The 25,445-nt window shown below is 43.7% G+C and overlaps 1 protein-coding gene across 1 annotated transcript; it reads right to left on the reverse strand.

Moving 5' to 3' along the window:
• Nucleotides 1-2,473: 2,473 nt before the first annotated feature.
• LOC147200018 (zinc finger protein GLIS2-like) lies at nucleotides 2,474-24,553 on the reverse strand. Its single transcript, XM_086120995.1, has 7 exons — nucleotides 24,217-24,553; nucleotides 9,229-9,417; nucleotides 8,180-8,382; nucleotides 7,671-7,856; nucleotides 7,321-7,454; nucleotides 7,026-7,144; nucleotides 2,474-6,335 (listed from the first exon to the last, which is right to left on the reverse strand). The coding sequence occupies exons 2-7, from the start codon at nucleotides 9,392-9,394 to the stop codon at nucleotides 5,719-5,721; spliced, it is 1,425 nt and encodes a 474-aa protein (XP_085977121.1). The 5' UTR covers nucleotides 9,395-9,417; nucleotides 24,217-24,553; the 3' UTR covers nucleotides 2,474-5,718.
• Nucleotides 24,554-25,445: the final 892 nt, after the last annotated feature.

A 25,445-nucleotide genomic window follows, 5' to 3' on the forward strand; every position in this document is an offset into this window, starting at 1 on the left:
GGCTTTTTGGAAAACAATAAATGTTGATGTCTCGACACCTCCTGCGATCGTCACACTTTTTGTTCCAAACCGAACTCGGCCCCTGTCAGAGAAGGGAAAAGTTATTTGGCCCTCACAGGAAAAAGTTTGGGGATCCCTGCACTACATGTTTGCACTGTGTGGTTGAGAGAGGAAAGTAAGTTGAGAGTTGAACAGTGCACGGGGCAAACTCTGCATGCTGAAAGAGTGTTAAAAAAAAGTTTTTGTCACCAACTGAACATTTATCTTTCATGGCTGTATTATATTGGCAATCCCCATTTAACACTGAAGTATACACAGTATTTAAGCCTGTTATCCTCCTGTCTACTAGGAAAAAAAATGTTGTCCAATCACATTTATTTTGAAATTCCCCAATCCATGTGAAGTAATTGGACTACTCCAAAATAAATTTTTGAAATCCCACTACATTTTTTAAACGGCCTCAAATACACTTAAAACAACTCAAACAACACTTTAACGTGTTCATAAGAGTCTTATCATTAAAATGCCAACAGCATTTCAAGACAAAATGTGTTTGATAAAAAGTATTACTTTTCCTCTTCCCATAAAAGGTGCTTGCACTGAGGGAAGCCATTTTCTTACTTTTTCTAACCCCTACAAATTTGGTATCATTGGAAAGCACCGAATGTCCTCTTTGGAGTAACAAAAGCAGTTAATGCGATTGGAGGCACTGGGTGGGAGATATTTAGGTTCACAAAAGTCCTCTACAGAGGACAAATTTGAACTACTGGTAGTTAGGAGGTTATACTATTACCACTTCTTGGTGTTTGTGTGTTTGTTTGACATATAAACAGATAATAGGGATTTGAAAGGAAATAGGACAAAGTAAAGCAATCAACCTCGTTCTTGAAGTTTTTAATTTGTTTGATATTAATATAGTCGTGGATCATTTCTTTCGTATGTCTCAGTCTGACACAAACAAATGCTTTTGCCCTTCGATGTGCTATTTTTAAGTGTGTTTGTACAACTGTCGGTTTGCGCGCAGACTATTTAAATTTAAGCACACACACTAGCATATTTATACATCACTTTTCTTTGTCATTTGTAAAAAAGATATACAGTATGTATGTAATCATATTATTTGGTTGTATTAACTGATTTGGCCGATTATATGCAAGAAACTCTTTTAAAAAAAAAAAAAAGAGTTGAGATTGCCGGAAAGCATGAAAAGGAAACATTGTAATTCTCTGAAGTGTTGCTAACCACACCGATTGACGTATATTGTAAAAAGGTCATCTCGATAGAAACATTCACTGAGGAAGGTGAGCCAAGTCCGGTGCCACGATGAGTACAGTATTTTAGTTCCAGGAAGCATCAAGCGGCCGGCAGAAGAAGTTTCAAGACACTCATTTAGGGTGTGTTTCTGTCGACATGCTAGAATATCGATGATTGCGTGTCCCCATTTCCTGTTACACGGCCACACTAACATATGGACAATTGAACTGATCTTCTTTTTCTGGTATTTCTGTTCTGCTTTTGCACATGTGAAAGGGGATGTATCTTTGAATAATAACCTACATTTTGCTAACAGATCTGGACCACGGGTGTCAAACTCATTTTTTTCCAGGGCCGGTTTGGGGTTGCATCTTCCTTCGTTGGCTCGGTACGACGGTGAAATTTAATGATATTTTTATCTATTATTACTTGTACAACTCGACTCAACTGTATTTATAGATTACCAATTTTGAAATCAGTCAAATTAACGACAATAGTTTGTTCAATCATTGTTTGAGTGAGTGTGAACAGGGTTACAAGATTATCACAAAATCTCGACATTATTTGTTACATATTAAAAGTTGACATTTCAGTACTAATTTTAGCAAGGATCATAGAAGTTGACGCGCGTGATTTGCTTTCGCGGGCCACATAAAATGATGTGGCGGGCTGGATCTGCCCCCCAGGCTTTGAGTTTGACACCTGTGATCTAGCCAATCTCATAATTATTTTTTTTTTTTTTAAAGCACAAATGCTTTTATTTTGGAGGTCGGAGTGTTTTATGTATTGTACTCCTGAGTTGATGTTGCTGGACTGAATTAGATTTTTTATCGTTGATTGATTTGTTTAATTTTGTTTTCAGAATGGTGACATTGTTCAAATGGTGCATTAATTTGATCCAAAAAAAAAATTAGAGTATTTTTATTGTTTACTTAATTTTTGTTTGGTGTTGTATTGTTGTGTTTAGGTTCTCTTCTAAAAATCGATGTGAATGGAGTTATTCTTCGCTATAAGTTGTACTACATTTCTTTCTTTTGTTCTTTAATGTTAATCAGGTTTCTATGTAATACTGTAGTATACTTCTAACAATTTTATAGGCAAATGACGATTGTCGTGGCAGAGTTTTTCTGTTTCTTTTTAATAAAATGAAAAAGAATAAAGGGGGAGTTATAGTTTTTAAGTTAAATATTAAGTTTAAAATTAAAACGGGAAGAAAGAGACCATTCATATTTGTCTTTATTGACATTCCGTCATTGTCATTTGGAAAATGTCACAGTGGCCCTGATGCACAAGTCGCATCTGTTGTCATTGTTACAGTTACACAAAAGAAGTTACATGAATACACTTTTTTTTTTTGCGTCAATGTTTTCAAATACCGTGCGATACATTTTGGAAACACAAGGCACATTTGGGACAGGTCAGAGATATTCACTAAGATATAACACAACACAAACAGGCCACATGTAGCCATTGTCAGACTTGGCAAAATAGCCAAGTTTTTTTTTTTATTATTATTATTTTTTTAAGTAAAAATGCCTTCCTCTTCTCTAAGCTCTATGTAAAATACTAGAAACAAGTCAAGTATGTGGCAGTCGCACGGGCGCGACCTGTTTGTTGAACTGTCGGAAGTCATTCCTCGCTCGTTCGGCGAAGGAGACATTGGCAGATCCCGTGGAGATCTTTGTCTACGATTAACGTGGCCAGGAGGCGGGCAGAAAGAACCGCCGATTGCTGCGGTTTTTGACGCCACACTGTCACTGTGAAAAGAACATCGAAGACCCACAAAAGGCTGCGCGAACCTCATTTTTAAAATACACATAATCTGTGGACAAGAGTACCGGCGCAGGGAAAATGAAAGCTCACCAAAATGTATCTTTGAATTGGGTGCACAATATTCAGATTTAATTTGTAGAAATGTTCCATCTTTTCCGATCAAAATCAGCAAGTGCCAAATGGTCTCTAAAGATTATTCTGAGTAATTATCCTGTGGTGTGGGGTGTGTTCAGAGTCTTTTTTTTTTTTTTGCTCCCTCCCTGATCTACTTGAAAAAACGGTCTGGGCCAACCATCGTGCGTGTTCAACCCGCGCAGTATTTCCAGTGGCAAAATGTGCGTCCGACACCGAGTCGAATGATTCACCAAAATGTCAGATCTGTTCAATATTTACGATCGCGAATCCTCATCGGACTTAATAGTGGTGATTTGGTTCTGTGTGTTGGTCATCTCGAGCGCACCACAGAACTTGAGTTGGATGAACTGAGTGTACTGTATTTGAGTATTTTGTGTCGTGAAGTGGAAATCAAATTAATCTGACAATTTTAGCAATTATTGCTGGTGGCTTCGGGTAACACAGATTTTTAGCCACAGCTATACTGCTAACATGCTACGACATTTCTTAGTATTTTTAACTTATCAGTATAGGTTGCTTTGCCCCCTTGTTGAATTCGAATTTCAACCCAACGTGCTAGGCCAAATCCTCAATCCAATGTGCTGGGTTAGAAATAAAAACGGCATTTGTCCCGGTCCCTTTTTCACGCGGAGCTGCGATGGCTATTTCAACCAATTCGGATGACTTTTGACCCAGCAATTTTAAGAGTGCAATAGCACACCACTAACCACCCCCCTCCCCCCTTCATGTGTCCACTCTTCATTTTCTTTCAAAAAATCAGTTAAAATGATGTGTGTTCCCCACCTGAGACATTCATTCCTTTTCCACACCAAACTTATGCTAGCATGCTATTATAGACTTAGCTTTGTGCAAGGGGTAGACCAAAGGGACTTTCCCCCTGACAATCCAAAGTCCACTATTTGGTGATCCGGGACGCGGCCCAATCCTGTACTGTTGTCCACAGGTGATGTCGCTGTATTGAAATCTTTTTGACGTTAAAGCATTTTATGCTTGCCTATATATTTCCCTGAAGATAGATACACCCTTAGTAGAACCCGCAGTCTACAACGACTTAGTCATACGTTAACTTATACTGTACGTTTCCCGGTTGCACCCCGTCGCGCAATCCCGCTCTTGATTCCCGTTTTCGTTTAAAGCTAAAATACGGGCGAGCGGAAGCGTCAGCGAGGTTTGTCGAACGCGAAAAGGCCGTCGATTGTCCGCTGCAAGACGTCAGGATGAAAGTCTTCCAAAGCTCCCCATCCTCCGTTTAATATTTCTCTTTTACAGAGGGTTCATTATGATAAAAGTGCAAAGTAAGAATTACAATCAGATTTTCAACATCAGCTGATTTCTTGGCCGCAATGACTGTTTACACCTCTCTCGTACGTAGATTTGCAGTGCTTAGCAAACGATTAGAACGGCATCCGTTTTCTACGCATCCGTCAGGTTAATGCGCTCGTATGTAGATGTTCTTGGACCTAAACGATAATCTCTTGAAATCGTATTTTGGAGTTTGCTTCACACAAATGCTTTGCCTTCTTGGAGGGTCTAAACGTACATGAAAACTGTTGTTATCTTGGTAAAAATATCGGTATTGGTAGGAGTCTCTAACCACCACCCAGGAGAGCTAGAACAAATGAGCCTCTGAAACCTGTTTCATTGATCAGCAGCCAAAAGGATGCAAAAAAAGTCTCAAGGTCCAAAGCTGAAATTGAGTAGGAATGGGGACATTTTTGTTTGAAAAATGCCAAATCGCCTACAAGATTCAAATTCAAATCGCTAGATTGCCCCCAAAAAATATATATATTTGAAAATTTCATTATGAATTGATCCAGATGTCAGAAATAACACAATATTAGAAATAAATGTTTGTGCTTGATTCATCCATGTTCAAAATTGTAAAGTCAAGAGCTCGCGGAAATTGAAAGAGTCCAAATGAGAGCACTTTGATGACCTCTTGTCATTTTCCATTTGTTAAGCACTGTATACCTTCAGCAATGTCAGCAGACAATGGAAAGCACTACACTTTCTTTACGGCTGCATTTGTGTCACACACTGGGCCTGACACTGCGTTGCCTGTTTTGGGGGATTAAAACGAATCCACGCATATTTGTGGTTGGGCAAATGCAAATGTGCTTTTTTTGCGGATGTTTTCATGACCGGGTGGGAGGAACCCACCTTGTGTTATTTGGCTAAGTCAGGCCATAGCATTGTCAAATAGACCAAAGTGTATTGCCACCCTCTTGTGGCATCGACTGTCAATTCCAAACTTCTTTTGGGTGGGCGTCAGTTTCTCGTGAATTTCTGTGTTGTTATAATGGCTCGGTCCTAAACCCCCACATGTAGTCACCACTATCCATGCGATTGTGTCACATTGGGTGGGTCACTTGTGGAGCCTGTTTTTATGACTACTTTCAAATCGGTATTAGAAATTGACTATCACACGCAAGTGAAAGATTTTTTGTGTCATTTGTTCGGCCATATGGGTAAACAGGAAAAGTCAGTGATGTAAAAATACCACGTCAGACCACCCCTTACACTCATCGCCCCGCCTCCAAACAGAGAGAGACCATCCTAGCTGACAACAGCTGGCTTGAGCAGGAGTGCCCTCGGAGGGACAACCACCCAGGACAGGGGATCCCCTCTTCTGGGCGCCACCTCCGCAGACAGGTTTAAAGCCTCCCCCTCTGGCTCGGTGTCGCCCTCGGCACGGCGCAGCCTTCCCAGAGCGCTCAGCCCCAACACGGACGCCGCCGATAGTCCAAAGTGAAAAAGCGGCGAGTCCGTCAGGCCGAGCGGGCCCAGGCCTCCTCTTCTTCCCACGGAGAAGAGCGGCGCATGGGGGTGGCACAGCGCCGACAGCGGCAGCGTCGTGCCTAAACCGCCCAGGAGGGCCGCGGCCGCCCCCGGGTGGATGAGCCGGGTGCCCCCCGTCGAGGCGGGGTCAGTCGTCCCCTGGTTTCCGAGAGGACCCGCCTTTGGGGCGGCGCCCTGCTCCTGACTAACAAAGTGGCCGTGGGCTTTGATGTGCTTGCGTAGCGAGCTGGGGTCGGTGTAGCGCTTCAGGCAGCCGGCCATCTTGCAGCAGTAGGGCTTGTCCACGTAGTGCGTGCGGGTGTGCTTGAAGCGGTCGCTGGAGTTGGAGTAACGCTTGTTGCAGCCCTCATACGGGCAGATGTAAGGTTTCTCTCCTGGACAGTGGAAAATACAAAAACATTGAGATCGTGCCCCACCTTTCACGCAAAATCAGCCGAAAGGAGGGCCGTAATAGCCCCTTTCTTACAAAACATTCTTTTAATTCTTCACACTGTCAAACATGTTTTAGACTCGTTCCTGTTTGTATTACGTGTGTCGGGCGATATTGGCATATGCGTTACTTGACGAAGCCCTGACTGGATGGTAGGATAGACAATGACTTTTCCGTCATATTGATTGCATGTTAAGGTGTGAAAGTGACACTCTTATGCGTAATGCTTTCAGACATCTCACATACAGTATATCACTGTCAGGATTTTTTCTCCCATGTTTTATGTAGCTCAATAGTGTTTAGTTTAAAAAATACCTTTACGAATATGTAACATAATGTATACTTTAAAATGTGTGAAACCGGCCGGCTTGAAACGTGATGATTTCCTTGGAAAGTTACAAAAGTGATCATTTGGAAACGTAAACACTTTCATTCCAAGCTTTTTTTTTCTCTCTCTTGTTGTTCACCTGTGTCATTACCGATCAGTTTCTTCATATTGACATAATGTCATTAAATATTTTAGACAAAACCTCTAATTAAAAGGAAGCTGTAGCAAATCTGTTATGTCAGAAACGTGTATCCCTCCTCTCTGATTCAAACCGGAATTATCCTTTGTACAATTTGCGGAGCTCACCTGTATGGGAGCGCGTGTGGATCTTCAAGTTCTCCAGACGGGAAAAACTCTTGCTGCAGGTGGGACAATGATGCGGCTTCTCATTGGTGTGTGTGCGGATGTGGATCAGCATTTTATACCTAAAGAAAATAAAACTTATTTAAAACATGGCCATGAATATGTGAGCATGTGCTTTACCCACGGTGTACTTCAACATGTGAGCTAATGTTAGCTTGAGGCAGAATAGTGTACCTGCTAGTTGACAAACACACACACACACAGACAATCCGAATGAAAACAGAAGATACAAACACACCTGGCGTTGAAGCCCCGCCCGTTGCGAGCACAACCCTGCCACTTACAGCAGTACCCAGAATCCTTTTCGGGTTTGACGTGGGCGTCGTTGATGTGGTCCACCAAGTCCTGTAGCGACCCAAACAGCAGGTGGCACTGCAGGACACACAAACCGAGTCGGTTCCAACGGATTCCAAATATCACACGTTCGACTTTGTTTAGGGTACAGTATGTTTAGGGTTTAAATTATAAGAGTAGGTCATTCTGAACTCTTTTTCCGGCTGGGGGCGGGGGGCTCACGTACTCGAGGCCAAGGCTCACGATACCTTATTACGAAGTTGTTTATGAGCATGATTATAAAATAGAAATTACCTTCATCCAGCGGCATGCGAGTTGAGCGTCCAGTGAGGGTTCAGGTGTGGCTTGCTTGTCCCTCTTCTGACCACTGAAAAGAGAAGACGGGAAGCTGTACCCCGCCGGTGGGCTTGCGATGGGCATATAAAAAGGATAGCGCGGAGGTGACGCGTCAGCCTCCACCCTTCGATGAAGCGTCGCTTCCTGCGATGTCGATACAAAACAATGTTGTCAACTTCCATGTGTCAAAATAGATATATTATGGAAATATGACTTTTTGATAACTTGTGTACAAATGCCCCTATCATGTTCCTCCCCTGACTTGGCAGCTAGACTATACAGCGCCGGGGCAATTCGAGCGCCTACCTATGTTGAAATGTTTACTTAAGAGTCTTGCGTCTTATGTTTCTCCCTGTGAGGATTTTGCATCAACCGGACTTGCAGCGTCTCAACAATTTTTTGCGCAATGGGAATGTTCCAAAGGGCACCTTATGGTGATTTTGACTCAGCCAGTAACCCGGACTCACCCGTGTGAAGGCGTTTGGCCGAGGGCTGCCGCTGCTTCTGCTGCTGTAGGGGGACTCCAGAGGCGAGAGAGGGGACGAGGGGGATGGGGACGAGGGAGACGGGGAAAGGGAGGAGTCGTGTCTGGAGGAAGGCGACAGGCTGAGGTCCATGGCTGGGGGAGTAAAGCAGGATCCAGGTCGCTCATGACATGGAGACTGGGAATCTAGAATGGGGGGAGACAGTGTAAGCCAGAACGAGGGCAGCGATGATGATGCCTGCTTGGGTTTGGCATAAACATTTACGGAGCCTCTTTTAAAATATGATTGATTGATTTATTTTTATTCCCAATACCAAACGGCCGCTTGTTGTGAAGTGCCCTGCCATCATAATTTTACTTTGTATTGTAATTCTATCATTTATTTTGTGTGTGTGAGTGCGCTTTGTTTGTGTGTGTGCGTGTGTGTGTTTTGCCCAAATACTCATGAGTAAGCATTTTTAAATGGAAGCTCACTCCTGTTTATTTCTTTGTTGTGGTACAGACAAAGCTTGGCCTGTCACATGAAGAATTTCTGCTGAGGTTTCTTTGTCAGTCAGCGTCAGCTCGTCTTATGATACATACTGCCAGTTACAAACCTATGTGGGCGTGGGGAGGGGGAGGAGGAGGAGGGGGGTGGGGGGGGGGGGACAAGGCATTTCTATTTGAGAACACAACACACTGAGAGACCACTGAGCGAGTTCAGCAGATTAGGTTACTGGCAAAGAACAGAGAATCCGCTCATAACCTGATTGCATTAGGAGGGTAACGTTACTAATTTGCGCAGTGTGGCATCACGCGTCAACGAGAACAATAACGCTTGACCAGGAGTGCTCCAAGGTATGAGCGATAACCACCTGTTTAGGGCCTGGCAACCACGAGGGGGCCTCGAGAGCAAGTAAAGGTCAACAGAGACTGGAGTTGTATTAAAAAGTTTGTTGGGATGAGAAAATTTGTATTGAGAGCAAAAGTAGAGGGCCCGAAAATCTAGTTTTTGCTTAGGATCCTAATGACCCTTCTGGTTGAGGCTTTTACCTGGAGAGGAAGGCGGTGACGGGAAGGTGGTGTAAATCAGGCGCGGTCGCGGGTGGATGCCGAGCGGTGCGCAGATGGATGACGAGCTCCGCTTTCCCAGTCGGAGGGGACAACGCGTCCGCCCCGAGGGAAGCTTGAGGTCCAGCGGCTCGTCCGAGGACAACATGATGTGTAATGCAAGCAGCCCAGCTGGGAAAGAAGAGAAGCTTATTAGAATGGCTGAACTTGATTAGAACAGAGCCATTTTAAATGTGATTGGTTAATCCGGCACACAGCAACATCCCCAATTACAGGAGGGTGTGCACACTTGTGCAATCACATTTTCACTCTCTCTCTCTCACAAACACACACACACACACACACACACATATGTATGCATTATATATCAGCAACAACAAACCGATCTATACCAAGTTATAATTTTGATCGGATTGTGGCCCGGTCAAGCTCTACGAGTTTGACTCATTTGTATGTACCAACGCACTCACTTTTAAAGCTAAACAGATTTTCTGATTTGGTTTTCGTTACAGCCTGTTAAGTATTTTGGAGGCGCTGCGATTCATCATAGCGTAAGTGCGTTCTAACCCTTTCTGTGCTCCGGGGACTGACTAAGGCTACTAAATGGTAGTTTTCCATCCTGGGTCATGTGATATTCTGGGAGCGCAAGAGTGAAAAAGCAGCTCCTTGACTCAAGCGCAGGAATTCTTGTTGGAGCTGAGTGACTCAAAAGGCAGTTATGTGCTTTACAGGACACTCTAGGGGGTGGGGGGGGGGGGATGGGGGTGTAATCTGCAGGAGATGAACGGAACGGAACATGTGAGGAAATGCGCACCAGCTGCACGCATAGTTAGGACAACGCACACTTTATTTACACCTTCAGTCCATAAATGAAACATATACAGGCCGCGAACGGACCCTGGTGTATACTCGTGTTTTTGTGATGACAAGCTAAGAGTGCGATGGTAGTGTTTTCACTTTTTCTTTGGCTTTGTGGGTCCTTTTTTTTTTTTTTTTTTTTTTTTTGGTGACGCCTATTCCAAAATACTGACTGTACGACTATCCAGCATAAAAAAAAAGGCCTCTAGCAGGTTGACCAGTATTCCACCACTGCATCTTTAAATCTTTCCATTGATCGGCTTATCTCTCTATTAATCTTTCTCCAGATGCGGGCGAACATTTTCCCGCTCCAAATAATTGTTCCCGCGATCACAGGCGGGATCCCTTGACGTTGTGCGAGGCAGAGGCTAAACCACAGTGAAGTCAGTCTGACGGCTGTCCACACTGGTTTCGCATTCCACTGCAAACTCATTGACTTCTGCCTCGTCTCGTCGTCTCTCTTTCTCTCTCTCACACACATGTACGCAGCTATTTGGAGTTATTGTAGTTATTGTAGAAGCACGCACATGCAAGACCATATGGACGCAGGCACGCACACTGAGGGCCTGAAATCACAGTGGCAGACTCGTAACCCCACGTGAGCCCACCCCCGCCCCCGCCCCTCACAACAGCGTAACAGCACCACCACATCCAACCTCCTGCAGCTCCTCCACCACTTTTTCCCTCAATGACCTTATATTTGTGGCAGCATGCCCAGACTCTCTTATGGATCTCTTGCCTGCCTACAAAAACACCCTCTCACGCACATACATGCTGTATGGTAGAGATTCTAAACACATGTCGGAGACCAGGGACTTTTCATTAGTTAACACACAAACACACACGCACACACACACACGCACTGCACGTGCATACAATTACACCGAGGTACGCCCATGAGTCCACACATAACGTACATCTACATACACACAGTATGAAAAGACTGGATGACCCCTCTGAAAGTGGAGGCAAAGTAAAAATAAGTTGTTATTGGACTTACAGGGGGGTGTGGGGGGTTTAGGGTTTTAAAACTGCTCGTAAGATTTGCACATAGCCTCACTTCACTCATGGGTGGATTTTCCGCTACAGTTTCAGCAAAACCCCGAAAGCCCAACTAACGGGTCAGCGTGAGGCTGCAGGGCCAGCTATCAGTGTGCCTGGGCATTCACAGCTTCTGTCTCTGATTGGTTGTTTTTCCTCGGTCCTGGTGGTTTCTTTATAGGAAAGTCGAGTCAAAAATGTACTTTACAGTAATATGTGCTCTGCTCTCCCGCTGGTCTAAACACGCCATTCTGATCCATATTGCATTTGTGGAATATGAATATAGCAGAAAAATCCACCCGTGTTCATCCATCGCAAGAGGCAGCAATTTTGCCACTTGCTGTCGACTGGAAATGACATCACAGTGCCTAAGTGTCATGTGACGTTGGCAAGCTAAGCCCTTGGGCACTGTGATGTCATTTTCAGTCGACAGCAAGTGCCAAAATGGCTCATTTTTGAATGGTTGATTTAACTTCCGGCGGCCCGGTAGTCCAGTGGTTAGCACGTCGGCTTCACAGTGCAGACAGGGTTCGATTCCGGCTCCGGCCTCCCTGTGTGGAGTTTGCATGTTCTCCCCGGGCCTGCGTGGGTTTTCTCCGGGTGCTCCGGTCTCCTCCCACATTCCAAAGACATGCATGTCAGGCTGATTGGACGCTCTAAATTGTCCCTAGGTGTGAGTGTGGGCGTGGATGGTTGTTCGTCTCTGTGTGCCCTGCGATTGGCTGGCAACTGATTCAGGGTGTCCCCCGCCTACTGCCCGGAGATGGCTGGGATAGGCTCCAGCACCCCCCGCGACCCTAGTGAGGATCAAGCGGTTCGGAAAATGGATGGATGGATGGATGGATTTAACTTCCCCATTAAAACTCATTGTAGAGGATACCGGTGCAAAATGCACTCAGACACAAATCGTTTTTGCTAATTACTACTGTCAGGTCAGACTGACGGTTTTATCAAAAAGTGATTTGAAGTGTGTGTGTGTGTGTGTGTGTGTGTGTGTGTGTGTGTGTGTGTGTGTGTGTGTGTGTGTGTGTGTGTGTGTGTGTGTGTGTGTGTGTGTGTGTGTGTGTGTGTGTGAGAGAGAGAGTGTTTTTGTCTGTGCTACATACATACATATGCACATACAGGAAACCTTCCATGGAGCCCTGATGTGGCCTCTTCCTCGCCTTCTATTGACTTTCTCCCTCTCCCTCTCTCCCTCTCTCCCCCTCTCCCTTTCCCCAATTCCCTCCATCACACTCCTTCCTGTGGTTTTCCTCTCCCGGTCCTCCAGCAGAGCCTACCTCGCCTGCTTTCATTCGGTCTGTCCCGGCAACATTTTCCTCTCCTTGATTTTTCATTTTCTACTTCCTTTGATTTTGTTCAAGGCGCAGCACCCGTAGCGGAAGGGAAGAGTCAAATAAGACGCTCCATCACTCAAATGAGGGAAGGATGTCGACTCCTAATTTTTAGTGGTGGTGGGGGTGGGGGTGGAGGGCTCACTGCCTTGATTTGGACAAAATGACACAGATCTTAAAGAAGCAAAACTCCCTTTAACTGAACTTGCAGAGAGAAGATTTTGAAAATTACGCTGTATGCCCCCTTACAGATACCCTGTCGCGTTTTTCCATCAACGTGGCGTCAGGAGATTGGGTTTGCAGACGTATGATTTTGAAATTTAAGTGCCATAATAAGATTGCCCTTATTCCTTCATACAACCTTTGTCCCCAACGGGTCCTCCTTTATATCGTTTGATAAACCTTCAACGATCATCCGGGATGCACCTTTCGCAGGTGAATTTCTGGGGCCCTTGCCCTGTGGGAGCCCGGGCCTTTGCACGCCACTGTTTGCTATCATTATTTTTAATTTAAAGTCATGCAATACATCTATCTTGGAATTAGACCTCTTGGGACAAAAATAAATAAAAATAAAACAAGTAAATGAGGATCCCTGTCTAGTTTTGCAAAACTCAATTGAAGATCACAGGGGACTTGGTTTTGAGACTGTGGTCTGTCCATGGGAAAATATCGAGCGCGGACTAAAACTGCAACTGGTGGTCACAGCAGTTAGGGTTGTATGTGTGCACGCATCTGCGTTCCAGTCGACAAAAACACGAAAATGGTGTATAGTTGGTCAAAGAGAGGGATTTCCAGGACTCAATGGATGAAAGCGTACGGCATGGAGAATTGCGGGTTTCCCCTGACCACACCACCAACAACGGATGCGGATGGTACAGTTTGGAACCGTAAAGCTCAATCTGTGTGCGTGTGTGTGTGTGTGTGTGTCATCCACCGCAGGATGACACTAGCTGTGTCAATAGTATGACATCATTGCATGGCACAAAGAGAAAAGATAATGTACCTGCACCCTTCACAATGTTTCAACAATGTAAACATGCAGTACGTATAAAACGGAACCACTGACCCTGCACTTGACCCCAGTGCAAGTGCAGTTGAAATACATTTGTATCCCTTGAGCTATATTTAGATCCTTACCAAAACATAACAACTGCTTGCTCGACACATTCAAATTGTACGTGTACTTTGTGCGGAATTCAACAACAAATGACAATTGGAAATTATATTTTTTAAAAGGGGCTTCAGAATTCCTAAATGGATCATTACATGTTACGTCCCGAAGGCGCAGAGTGATGCAACTCCGCCAAAGCAGCCGGCAATCTGCACCAGCCGCCGCATTCATCGCTTGGGTGGGGTGGCGGGGCAGGCGGGGGGGGGGGGGGGGGGGGGGTCTTTGAAGGAGGAGTGGGTGGAACCATTCCCCGCAAAAAGAGAGATGATGATGTTTTTTTGGAGAGTGCAAATCATTTCGCAAATGTTAGGTTGGGGGTGGCTGCAATGAGGCGAGAACAATCAACAGCACACGCAACCCTTTTGTCCTACTTGTCTTAAAGTACAGATGCAACTGTAAAGTGTTGTGTAATACGAAGGTCACCTATGAAGATTCAAATCCAAGAGGCAATTTTTCAATGTGATTGGTATATAGATGTACCTTTTTTTTTCATGGCCTAAAACCCCGCAATCCATTACAAAAATAACTATTTTTGTATTTTTTTGTGGCCTAAAAACACAATGCGGTAGAAAATTATTGAAAATAAAGACAAAAAAATGTAGCTACGGCATGCTAATTTTGAGCCGCGCGTCTTTGGCAATGCTAAGCTAATATCGGTTCTTTCCATTACATTTGATTGGAGTCTGTGACTTTCCAGGTCCGTCAAATCAACATTCCACTGTAGAGTCTAAGTTTCACTGGCCATAGGTACTGATTCTAAAGACCCTGGGCAGATTTGATGGACATAACAGCACATGGAAGCTGAAAACTGATTAGCCTCAAAAAAAGAAAAAAGAAAAAAATTCACATCCACATACTGGAAGCAGTGTAGTAAAGAGAATGAAAAAAAATCGACTGTCACTGTTTGTTCACTAAAGTAATTGAAAGTACACCAATGGCAGTGTCCGTCTTCCCGGTATCCTAACCACCTGTTATAATTTACAATTCGCTGCAACTTGCGGTGGTAAACTATATTAGAAAAAAAGAAAAAAGTTAGCCATGTTTACTTTGCCATCGACATGCAATTATCGCTTTGCAATCAGCACATTTCACGTTAGCTTCTTTTTCTTCAGCGTGAAATGATCCCAAACTTTGGAAATTCTTCGTCACTCTTTTCTCCTGCCTGAGTCTGCAGTAACAATCCGTGTGGAAAAAATAATCACCGCAAAATACTGCGAATAATCTGCCATATAAGTACAACGCAAAAAAAAATCTACAATGTACTCAAGCTGCCCGATTATAGCAAATATATATATATATATATATATATATATATATATATATATATATATATATATATATAATAACAATCACAAAATTGATTCATATTTTTTCCATCGTCAAATGCCCATCCCTATGATGCGGCCTAAACCAAATCTGTGCATTGTACCGAGCGATACTTTTGTTTGATGGACACAAGTCAAAATGATGTCGCGCTTTGTTGGAGTCTTGTTTTCACACCAATTCAGCCAGATTAGATTTTCAAATTAACACTTGTTTTCCGCCCTTCCACTTGCGAGCGTCCTCTCTTCTCTCCCAATGCTTTTAACCCCCCACCCGCTATTACCACCACCCCCCCCCCCCCCCCCCCCCGCCCGCCCCGACCCCTCTCTCCTGCACGCCGCCAACATCCCGCCACTTGGCAGCGGGACAAGGTCAACACACAGAGAGCGTTCCCTCCTCTCTGCTTTTCCCTCCCTGTAATTCCTCATCAGCAGCAGAGCAACAGATCCACCCCCCCCCCTCCAAACACCCCCTCCCTCACTCCCCAACTCCCCTCTAGCCTTTCATCCCCCCGGCTGCCTTTGAAAGAGCGAGGAGAAAGACTAAAGATGGAGAGGATAAAGAAGCGGCAAAGGTAGAGAGGGAAAAAAAAGCTTGCTGTAGGGGAGGCAGACGAGGTCAAGAGTGGTCAGCGCAGCAGAAAAAAACAATCTCGCGCTCGCTTTCCACCTTTTCTGTTTCACTCTTTTGTCGTCCAAACTCCCCTAAAAAAAAAAAAAAAAAAAGACACTGTGGCGCTTCACATTCCTCAGCGCCGAGCAGATTCACCCAATTTGTTTCCACTCAGAGAGCATGCGCCAGTAAATAATAAGCAATCCCAGCTGTCGTGTCGGCTCTCGGTCTTTTTTGTCGTTTGGGGATTCAAAGAGGGAAACGAGCAAAAATGCCTCCATCAAATAACAAGGCGAGAAGATTTGACTAAATCATACATTTTAATTCACCGGGAATTTTTCATTTCTTCTAAGATGGCTTCACAGCCACCGCAGATCTCAGTTCCCAATTCGGATTCAATGGTTGTTGCCGAAAAGAAAGGTGATCCTATCCTTCCCTTGTGTTCTCTTTCATTGCAGATTTCATATGACACAGATCAGATACGACTGCGTGTGCATCCAAGTACACACGAGTCAACAATCCAGTATTGTGTGCTTTGGCGTTTGCAGAATCTCTGACCGAATTCATTGGAGCCCATCCTCAGTTATTCACTATAAAAATTCTACGATAATCCAAGGTCTTTAAACCATTTCAAAAATATTTAATATATTGAGAGAAATTAAGAAGAGCAGTGGACAAGAAAAAAATATTGTGTTTTGAATGAATTTAGCATTTTTTTCCCCTAAACTAATGATCTCATTATATACATTAATAATCATGGCCAAAGATTGTACATTACGAAATGAACCTTCAACTTTTTCTTTCTGTAGGCATTAAATGCAGGACGATAGAGGATGGAAACATTCAATGATTTCTTCCAAATCTCGTCAGCAAAAATGTGGCTCATCTTGAAACACTTTCTGTGTTCTGTTCATCTTTCAAGTTTGCAGTGTTCAACACAATTGTGTCCCGCTACCTGGTGGCTAAAAGTGGAATTACATCCCAAAATTAAGGGCAAAATTGAAGTAAAAATGACTGGACAAAACTAAAATCTGCAAAATTGTGGGACTGTGAACCGGGAACAGTAAATCAATCCAAACGGAACACCAATCTCCATTTCAAATAACCTGGTGCCATCTTGTGGCAAATATAGGCAATTACTTTTTAGGACCGCGTCAATTATTTGCGGATTTTTGCAATTCACAAGAGCTACAGCATAACCGATACATCAGCTTTTTTTTTCTTGCCATGACACATAGCTCAACTGTGCCACTTGAAAATAGAGACAAATAATCAACTCGATGTGGAAATACCATTGAAACCAACGGGAAAGTCAAACCACATCAATGTGAATTGCAGGTATGCCAAAAAATAAAAAATAAAAATCACAATTTGGTATGAACCTCGGTGATGGAAATGCTTGGTGGATGAAGGTCAAGGTGGGTACCGCGTAACGATGGAAAACGGCAGACTCATTTCAGTCTGTAATAACAGAATACTGAAAGAGAGTTGAGAGAAGAGGAAGCAAACACTTCAAGCAAACAATGAAGATTCCTAACTGACATTGTTGGAGAAAATGTTGCTGCTCCGTAAGACCTTAATCATACATTCAGGCATTTGGTATCCCGTAGAGCTACTTCGTGTTGTAGTGATCCTCTATTATTCCTCCCACTGGGTGTCATCCATTGCTGTTTTTTAGTCTATCAGAGCAGATGAAAGATGTGAGGTTGTAGTAGCCACATTACTTTCGGTGTCTAGACCAGTGGTTCTTAACCTGGGTTCGATCGAACCGCAGGGGTTCGATGAGTCGGTCTCAGGGGTTCGACGGAGCCTCTGCCATGGAGGGTAAGACACACGCGACTCAACATGTTAATTAATTATGACACGCCCGCTTGGCCATCACTGGCTGCAGATGATCACATGTCATTGCTTGTCCAATCTGTGCTGTGAGAAATTTAGTTCACTTAGTAGTCAGCGTGTGACTGTCGTGATAGTCCGTCATACAATTAAAAATAAAAAAGTATACTTTTCTCTTTAAATTGTATGTACTTTTTTTCTGTTTTCAATAAATGCGGGTTTTTTATATCTTGAATTTGTAAAAAAGAAAAAAAAAAGATTTATTTTTCAAATGTGCATATTAACTTGTTGAGTTCGATACCTCTAAAAAGGTTAAGAACCACTGGTCTAGACCAAAATAATGTAGTATGTGTAAGGATAGCAGCACCTGAACCCATCGGTCCCCAAACCCCGGCCCACGGACCGGTATCGGTCCGTGGGTCATTTGGCACCAGGCTGCACAAAAAGACTAAAGAACTTACATGACTTCCATTTTATTGATTTCGGAATCAGTTTTATTTTGAAAAAATATTGGATTCTCTGTTATATCCGTCAACGGTATGTCACTCTTGACGCAGGAGAAGGCGCGCTTCTCTGTCACGTGATAAGTTACCGCTAAAATGAAACCCTGAAGCTAGCAAAATCAGTAAAAAAAGAAATGTTTTGGGGGAAGGAGAAAAGGCTAGGCCAGGAGACAGACGAGAAGCCTCAGCCTTTCAAGAAAAAGAAGGCTACATTGAATGGACAGTATCAGGAGTCCTACTTAAGATACGTATTTATCTCAACGGGAGATTCCCACGCTCCTAGCCCACTCTGCATAATATGCGGCGATGGTGAGTCGTATTTTTCACGCACTTTGTATTTGTGGTGCATCTGATTTTGAAGGCACGTTTAAATGTTACCATAGCAACCAGAGGCGACCAGATAGGACGTTCCTCGTGTCATGATTCGTGTTTCTTATTATGTTTCGAAAATTCCACCGATTTTCATGCAGACCATGTCATATAATGTTGTATTTATCCGTCACACCTTAAAGGTCGGCCCCTGAAAATATTGTCTGACATTAAACCGGTCCGTGGGGCAAAAAAAGGTTGGGGACCGCTGCCTTAACTCTTTCGGGGACAGCGGTTACTACAGTGGACAGCTTATCATGTTATGAGTTTACATGGTGCATGAAAGGGTTAAAGGGGGCATATTATTAAAAAAAAAATTAAAATAAGTAAAATGGCTATACACATTCCAAATCTTCTTTTTTTCCTCTCAAATGATATATATATAGCTCAAGAGAGCATAAGCGGTTCAGATAACGGATGGATGATGGATCTATAAAATGAAAAGCCGACTGACCGCCTGAAATATATCCGTTTTCTTTATATACAAAAATGCAGCCTTTGCAAGTTTGAAATTGCCATTCTACTACATTGCACTGTCGATCTGAAGTTGATTAACTGCTTGGCATTTTTACACAAACGACAGTGCATGTTTTGACCCTTCTTCACAAAACTACTTCCTGCGATCACAATCATGAAAACTGAAAAAGGAAAATTACATGTTTGTTTGTTTTTTGTCACCGCCAAAGCATTTTGATGATGATGTTGTAGCAAAAGACACATCTGGGTGCGAGGCAGACACCAAACCAAAGCGTCAAAATCATCACCGTTGCCATAAAAAAAAAAATTAAAAAGCAGAATGAAAAAAAAAACGGCATGAGCAACAAAGCTGTGGTTCCGCTCTGATCCGTCCGGCGTGACACTTCATCTTTGTTTACCATCCTTTCTTTCTCACGTTCCACTCATTCACTTTGACAGATCCTCCACGAGGAGACCAAATGATTATTTATTTTTTTCTTCCTGTTTCCTCAAACGCAGCCCCAGAAGAAAGCAACAGGCAGGCAGTGAGGGGACGGGAGGGGGGAGGGAGTCGGAGTGATGGAGGGGAGGTAGAAACGAGGGTGGTGGTGGGGGTTGGGTGTGGGGGGGGGCGTTGTGTCGGGTGGGGTTTGTGGAATTTTCTCTATGTTTGGTTTGGAAGAGAAGACCTCGGCTCTGCGTTCTCATGAGGATAATGGAAAAGAAGGGAGAAGAAAAGCAGGGTTGTGTGCGTGTGCGTGTGCACGTGCGTGTGTTTGCGTGTGTTTGCGTGTGCGTGTGTGTGTGTGTGTGTGTGCGTGCTTGCGTGGACCCTCGCAGGTGGTCGCGCCTTTCGTGCGTGCGTGTTTGGCCGAACAGTGTGAGCACGATGGCACGGCTCCGCGCCCGAAAAAAGCGTGTGAGCACATGTGTCTGCTTATTTGCAGATGTTGGCACCGCCGAGCATGCGAGCTTTCAGTTCGGAGACGGGGAGACGAGGTGAATAAGACATTCCTGGGATGAATGGATGCGGGGAGCCAGCGGTTGGTTTGTGGTTGCATACTAAGAGGAGAAAAATGAATGTCTGGTGCAGGGCTGCGCCCAGAAACAATACCGCAGCCAAGCAGGGAGCCAAGCAAAAGCAAGAGGGATAGCGTTGCATGTGGAGGAGAACCAGGGGAGGCCGCCTGCTCCGCCGCCTCCTACCCTGTGCTCCCCTCCCATGGAGGACCAGCTCACTCCTGCCCCTGCTGCTGCTGCTGGGGCAAGCCGTGCTTTTATGGCTGCTCTGAACCCGCTGAACTTATCATGTACAAACAGCCAGCCAGTGATAGTCAACAGCCGGCAACACAGTGAGGAAAGTTAAGGAGGAAGAAGGCGAGCGTCACCGCCGTACTGTATTACAACTGAAATTCAACTTTTGTTTATTTCATGCGCTCGAAGGACAGTTGGGTCAAAAATAACTCAAATTGGGTACAAAAAAAAAAAAAGAGACCAACCCAACTTGTTGGATTGTAAAATAATCCAAACTATTTTCTAAGAAGAAGCAACTATTCACTTTCAGGGGTCGCCACAGCACGCCACTCGCATATGTTTGGCACAGTTTTCACACCGGATGCCCTTCCTTTTCACGACAACGGTGTCCAGAGGATAACCTGAGCTTTGCTATTAGAGGCTTCGCATGCTGCCTTTCATGAGTTTGCCGGCAAGTGTATGCGCAACAGCGGGCTGGATCTCACTGGTAAGTGTCTGTCAAGGTGAACTAGACTGCTCACAAAAGATATCCTGTGCTCGGCAGTTTAATTTCCCACCTTGATGGGTAGGCAGGCACTTCAAAGGCAACACAACTATTTGTATTCAAGCCTATTTTCGTAATCTGTTCCCTTTACCTATTCATTTTTGTAAGACATATTGGACAATAGCACCCCTTCAATTTTGGGTGAGCAGTTAGAGGGAGACCTTTTAAAGTTCCATGAAGGCATGCTTGGATGAGTGTAGTGTAGAGGAACTTCACCTCAACCCTTCTTAAATACCCTTGGAATAAAATAGAAAAGAGGCAGGCCCTGCCAATCATAAGCGAGCTGGTGAGCTCAGCGACAATGGCCTGGATGACCACAGTGGACATCTACACTGGATGAAGAGCCTTCCCTTCAAAATAAAGCGGTGCTTTGAGATACGAGTGACTCAATGTACACGTTTTCCAAGATACGAGCCGTCGTTTGACTGATTTTTGTATTGACTTATAGCACTGTATGTGGCAGTGAATTCAAATCAACACACTTTACAATCAGGAGCTGTTTGACAAATAGTGAATAATTCATTAAAAACAGGCTGCACAGTGTTTCATGCCACTCTCGGTTGTCGTTTACTGTCAAACTAAACAGAAAACAAAGAGAATTACACCTTGTGTGCTTAATAACTGCCTTTAGTAACCCCTTGCTAGCTTAATGCTAATGCTAATTACCATCTATGTTGTGATGCTTTAACCCAGGGGTGTCAAACTCATTTTTGTCGTGGGCCACATTGTCGTTACCGTTTCCCTTGGAGGGTTGTTATGAATTTGGGGAAACATATTGCATACACAGCGCACAACAAATTGATGGATAACTAGTTTTAAAATCAGAAGTCAAGAATAATGACTGTTGTTGTGGATTACATATGACAATTTGAAATTTTGGTTCAGACTTTAGTAAGCATCATGGAACTTCACATGCTTGATTTGCTTTCATGGGCCACATAAAATGATGCGGCGGGCCAGATGTGGCCCCCTGGCCTTGACTTTGACACCTGTGCTTTAACCCATTAAGCAATGGCTGAAATGCTCCTACTCTTTATCCTCTGCGTAGAACGACTGAAATCAGTACCGTACTAATGATCTAAAAGAGGAGTTGAGATGTTTATATGTAAAGGGACCCAAGTACGTTAAGTCTAGAATACTCTGGATAATGGCATCATATCATTGTCATGCATGGTTGCAACGTGGAAAAAAATCTTTCCAATCTTCTGAAGTCTGATTGACCGGACAGATGGAACCAAGAGCAATTTAACCAATCCAAAGCATTCCACATCAAGGGTCACACACTGAGGGGGCAGTATAATGTGACAGGTAGGTATGGCTGCCAAGGTGTGGCGAGATGCTCGCGATACTCAACTTCAGACAAATGCTACAAAACGGATAGGACGGCGCGACACGTTTTGGAAAGACTTTTTGAAGAGCAAAGAAATGAAATGTGTTTCAAAGACGAAGGCAATGGAGCAATTGATGGAAAGCAATACAAGCTGCCATATAGCAGCGAGCGAAGGCGGCAAAGGATCTCTGGGGAGGAAACTCAGATCGGACTCCAGGCTACAGCGCTCACTGACTGATTTTTTTTTTTTTTGATATATACTGTATTGTAACATCGCTTTAACAGACTAACTGGCATGTGACAGGCATGCCCTGTTTTAAATTACAGGGGAAAGAATTCCAATGCAAATCCTCTATAGTGGTATACACTGCCATTGTCCAAATAGTTGTGGCCCTAACTGTGTTTGTGAGCAGCTCCCAGCCCTCCACCCTGCATCAGACAGTGTGGGTGGAAAGGGGCTTTTATGCAAGACGCACCCAAGAACAGGAAAAAGACTCGAGTCTGACCTTTCCGAATCCACAGTATGATGCAACGAGGCTGCAACCTGCTGCCGTCAACAGCACAGAAAAGCCTCACATTAGGCTACGAAACCACCGCCATCGTCAACCATCACAACGAGGGAAAAAAAAAATCTGGCAAGGACAGTCAGGATGAAACAGCCCCGCCTCTTGGGGCCCCAGTGGGTCTTGAAACCCGAGTGAGTCGTGTTTGAGGTGGAGATGGGGAGTTAAGGTTGGTGACTGGAGAGTTTGCGGGAATTCAGGGCGGATTTAGGTGTAGTTTCCACACTGTGGCCGGGCGGTGGTGTACGGGAGTTTTTTATCAGGACAGCTAGGTGAAAGGTGGAGGAATGGCCAATCGAATGTTCTGAACTCCTTTTTCCATCATAGTGTCGTCAGAACAATGATACCCGAGGGGGTTGTGCCACAGCGTGGATGTAGTTTGACTTTTCAGAGCTGAGCAGTTTGCTTCAGTCGGGTTGCAATCCATCATGATTCAAATCCAATCCAGTGCACCCACAAATACTTTTGTAGGAAAACGCTTATTGGTGATTTATCAAGCACAAATCTATTCCTATGAACAATTAAGAGTCATTTAGGGAACTTAACATGTTTTGGGAAAGCTACAGTATCCACAGTAAACCCACCCAGACATGTGGAGAATGTGTAAAACCCGCATAGGAAGTCCAAACTCCGAACCTCAGAACTGTGAGACGGACACGTTAACCACTAGTGCACCACGCTGTTGCTCATCATATAAATGGCTCTAAAATTGTCACATTTACAATTCCAGTACAATAACTTGACATTGTTTTATTGTCAAAAACCCAGTGTGCTACCATTATATTAGTGTATTAGTGTTATGAGTGTAAGATTTGTTTTTCTTCTTTGAAGAATATTTCTTCATCATTTTTTTCCATACTTTATATTTAGATTTGTTTTTCATGAAATGCTTTCTTTTCTATGTCGCTATATTTACAGTAATAAAGTTAACATAATGATTGAAAAAATAATAACTGAAAATGTAAACAGTTGAAAGAGATGATACAAGGAACAATTTTCATAGATCTTTGTTTTTCCTTTAGGAGAATATATTTTAACCCTGCAAAGATTCAATCATTTTAAAAAGTCAACATAGAAATTTGAATTAAAAATGGTGAAATCATCAAGAAGAAAAATGTGTTTTTCGATTTTACTCATAGATTTTTATTTTAAGATTTTTAGGTTCATATATTTTAAATAATAAAATAAAATCATAATTTATATCAGTAATCTAGGAAGTGTATTAATCCCAAAAATGCTGCTGCTAAATGTAAATTTAGATTTTAATCTTAATATTATTTTTTTAAAGAAATGTATGGAAAATAACAAAACTAAAATATTTATTGAATACCTGTAAAAAGTCAATAATATTTTCAAAATAATAGTCACGTGTGGAGAACTAGAAATAAAACAGCCTTCTTCTGATGTTTTCATATATTTAGATGTTAAATGTGCAGGGAAAAATAGAAATAACAAATTCTAAAAATATACTGTATATACAATATTTTCAAAATAAGCGCTGAGGGTGGTTAAAAAAACAGCCTGGAGCAGATTTGTGTGAATATGAACACGTCAATGAATGAATAGATGCGCTCGGGTTATAAAACAGCATTAGTGACAATTTCAGGTATTTCGAGCTGCTGCCACTCCAGAAATTACGCACTCAACTGCAGAAATAAAGACAGAAAACTAGGATCGACGGTCATTTAGCATTTCATGACAACGTCGTCAGTCTCGTCTGGGCGTTTGGGAGCGTTTTTAAAGCAGCTGAGTGTAGCGTGTCAATGAGCGATTTACCTCTAAAATGTCTTGGGGCAGACACCCTCCTCTCGTCTCAAGATGATTCCCAGCCTTTCCCCCCTCCCAAAAAAGGCAACACGGAGCGAAGGCACAAATGACAACAAAATCAAACGCGTAGTTGCCACATTTCTCGCAACATCATCCACTGCTTTGGCTTGAGTCCGGAGGTGGTGGTGGGGTAAAAAAAAACAGGTCCTTTGGCCGTGCGGGCTGGTTCAAGGTGCGCAAGTAGTTTTCACTCGAGAAAACCTTGTCGTGGCGAATAAAGTCGAGAAAGGCGATGAGGGAGAGGAGGTAAGACGAAGATTTGCCGGGCGCAGGAGCGACGCTCTCTTGCGACGCTGGTCAACTGAGGATCCAGGGGGGCGGTGATGAGGGAAGAAGAGGCTGCCTGGGTGGAGACCGGGGGTGGGTGAGTAAGGGAGGGGGGAGCTTGTCAAAACATCTGTCCAGGGGCGTATGTAGTCATTTGGGGCCGAACACAGTCAACCTCACCACATCCGTGTGTTGGAACATGGTTGTACACAGAAGTTTAAATGCAATCAGGGGCGCCTCACCCAAATAGGACTGATAGGCAGATGCCAAGGGAGCGCCAAAAATCTGGTAAAAATTCACCTTTGATTTTCAAACAAATTATTAATATTAACTCAGATATGGAAGTTTAAAAAAAGGAAAAGAGTCATTTGAATTTAATCTAAATAATAAATAAGCGGTGGTCCAGTGGGTAGCGCGCCAACCTCACAGTGCAGTGGTACTGCGTTCGATTCCAGCTCCGGCCTCCCTGTGTGGAGTTTGCACGTTCTCCCCGTGGCTACGTGGGTTTTCTCCGGGTACTCCGGTTTCCTCCCACATTCCAAAAACATGCGTGACAGGCTGATCGAACACTCTAAATTATCCCTCGGTGTGAGTGTTAGCGCGGATGGTTGTTCGTCTCTGTGTGCCCTGCGATTGGCTGGCAACCTGTTGAAGGTGTCCCCCGCTTACTGCCCGAAGACAGCCGGGATAGGCTCCACATGCCCCATGACCCTTGTGAGGATAAAGTGGATCGGAAAATGGATGGATGGATAATAAATAAGCAAAGATAAGCAAGGTGAATTAGAAATCAGTGTTCCTGCAGTGCATATGAAGCAACGTAATCACTCACAGCTGAAAGCAAATTTAATGTAAACAAACATTGCTGTGAGGCAGAATTGTGCAGGACTGAATAATCTGCATGCTCGCGAAGA

Source organism: Hippocampus guttulatus, chromosome 9 (genome assembly GCF_054856545.1).
Source record: "Hippocampus guttulatus isolate MCC_2025c chromosome 9, RoL_Hgut_1.0, whole genome shotgun sequence".
Lineage (NCBI taxonomy): Eukaryota > Metazoa > Chordata > Actinopteri > Syngnathiformes > Syngnathidae > Hippocampus > Hippocampus guttulatus.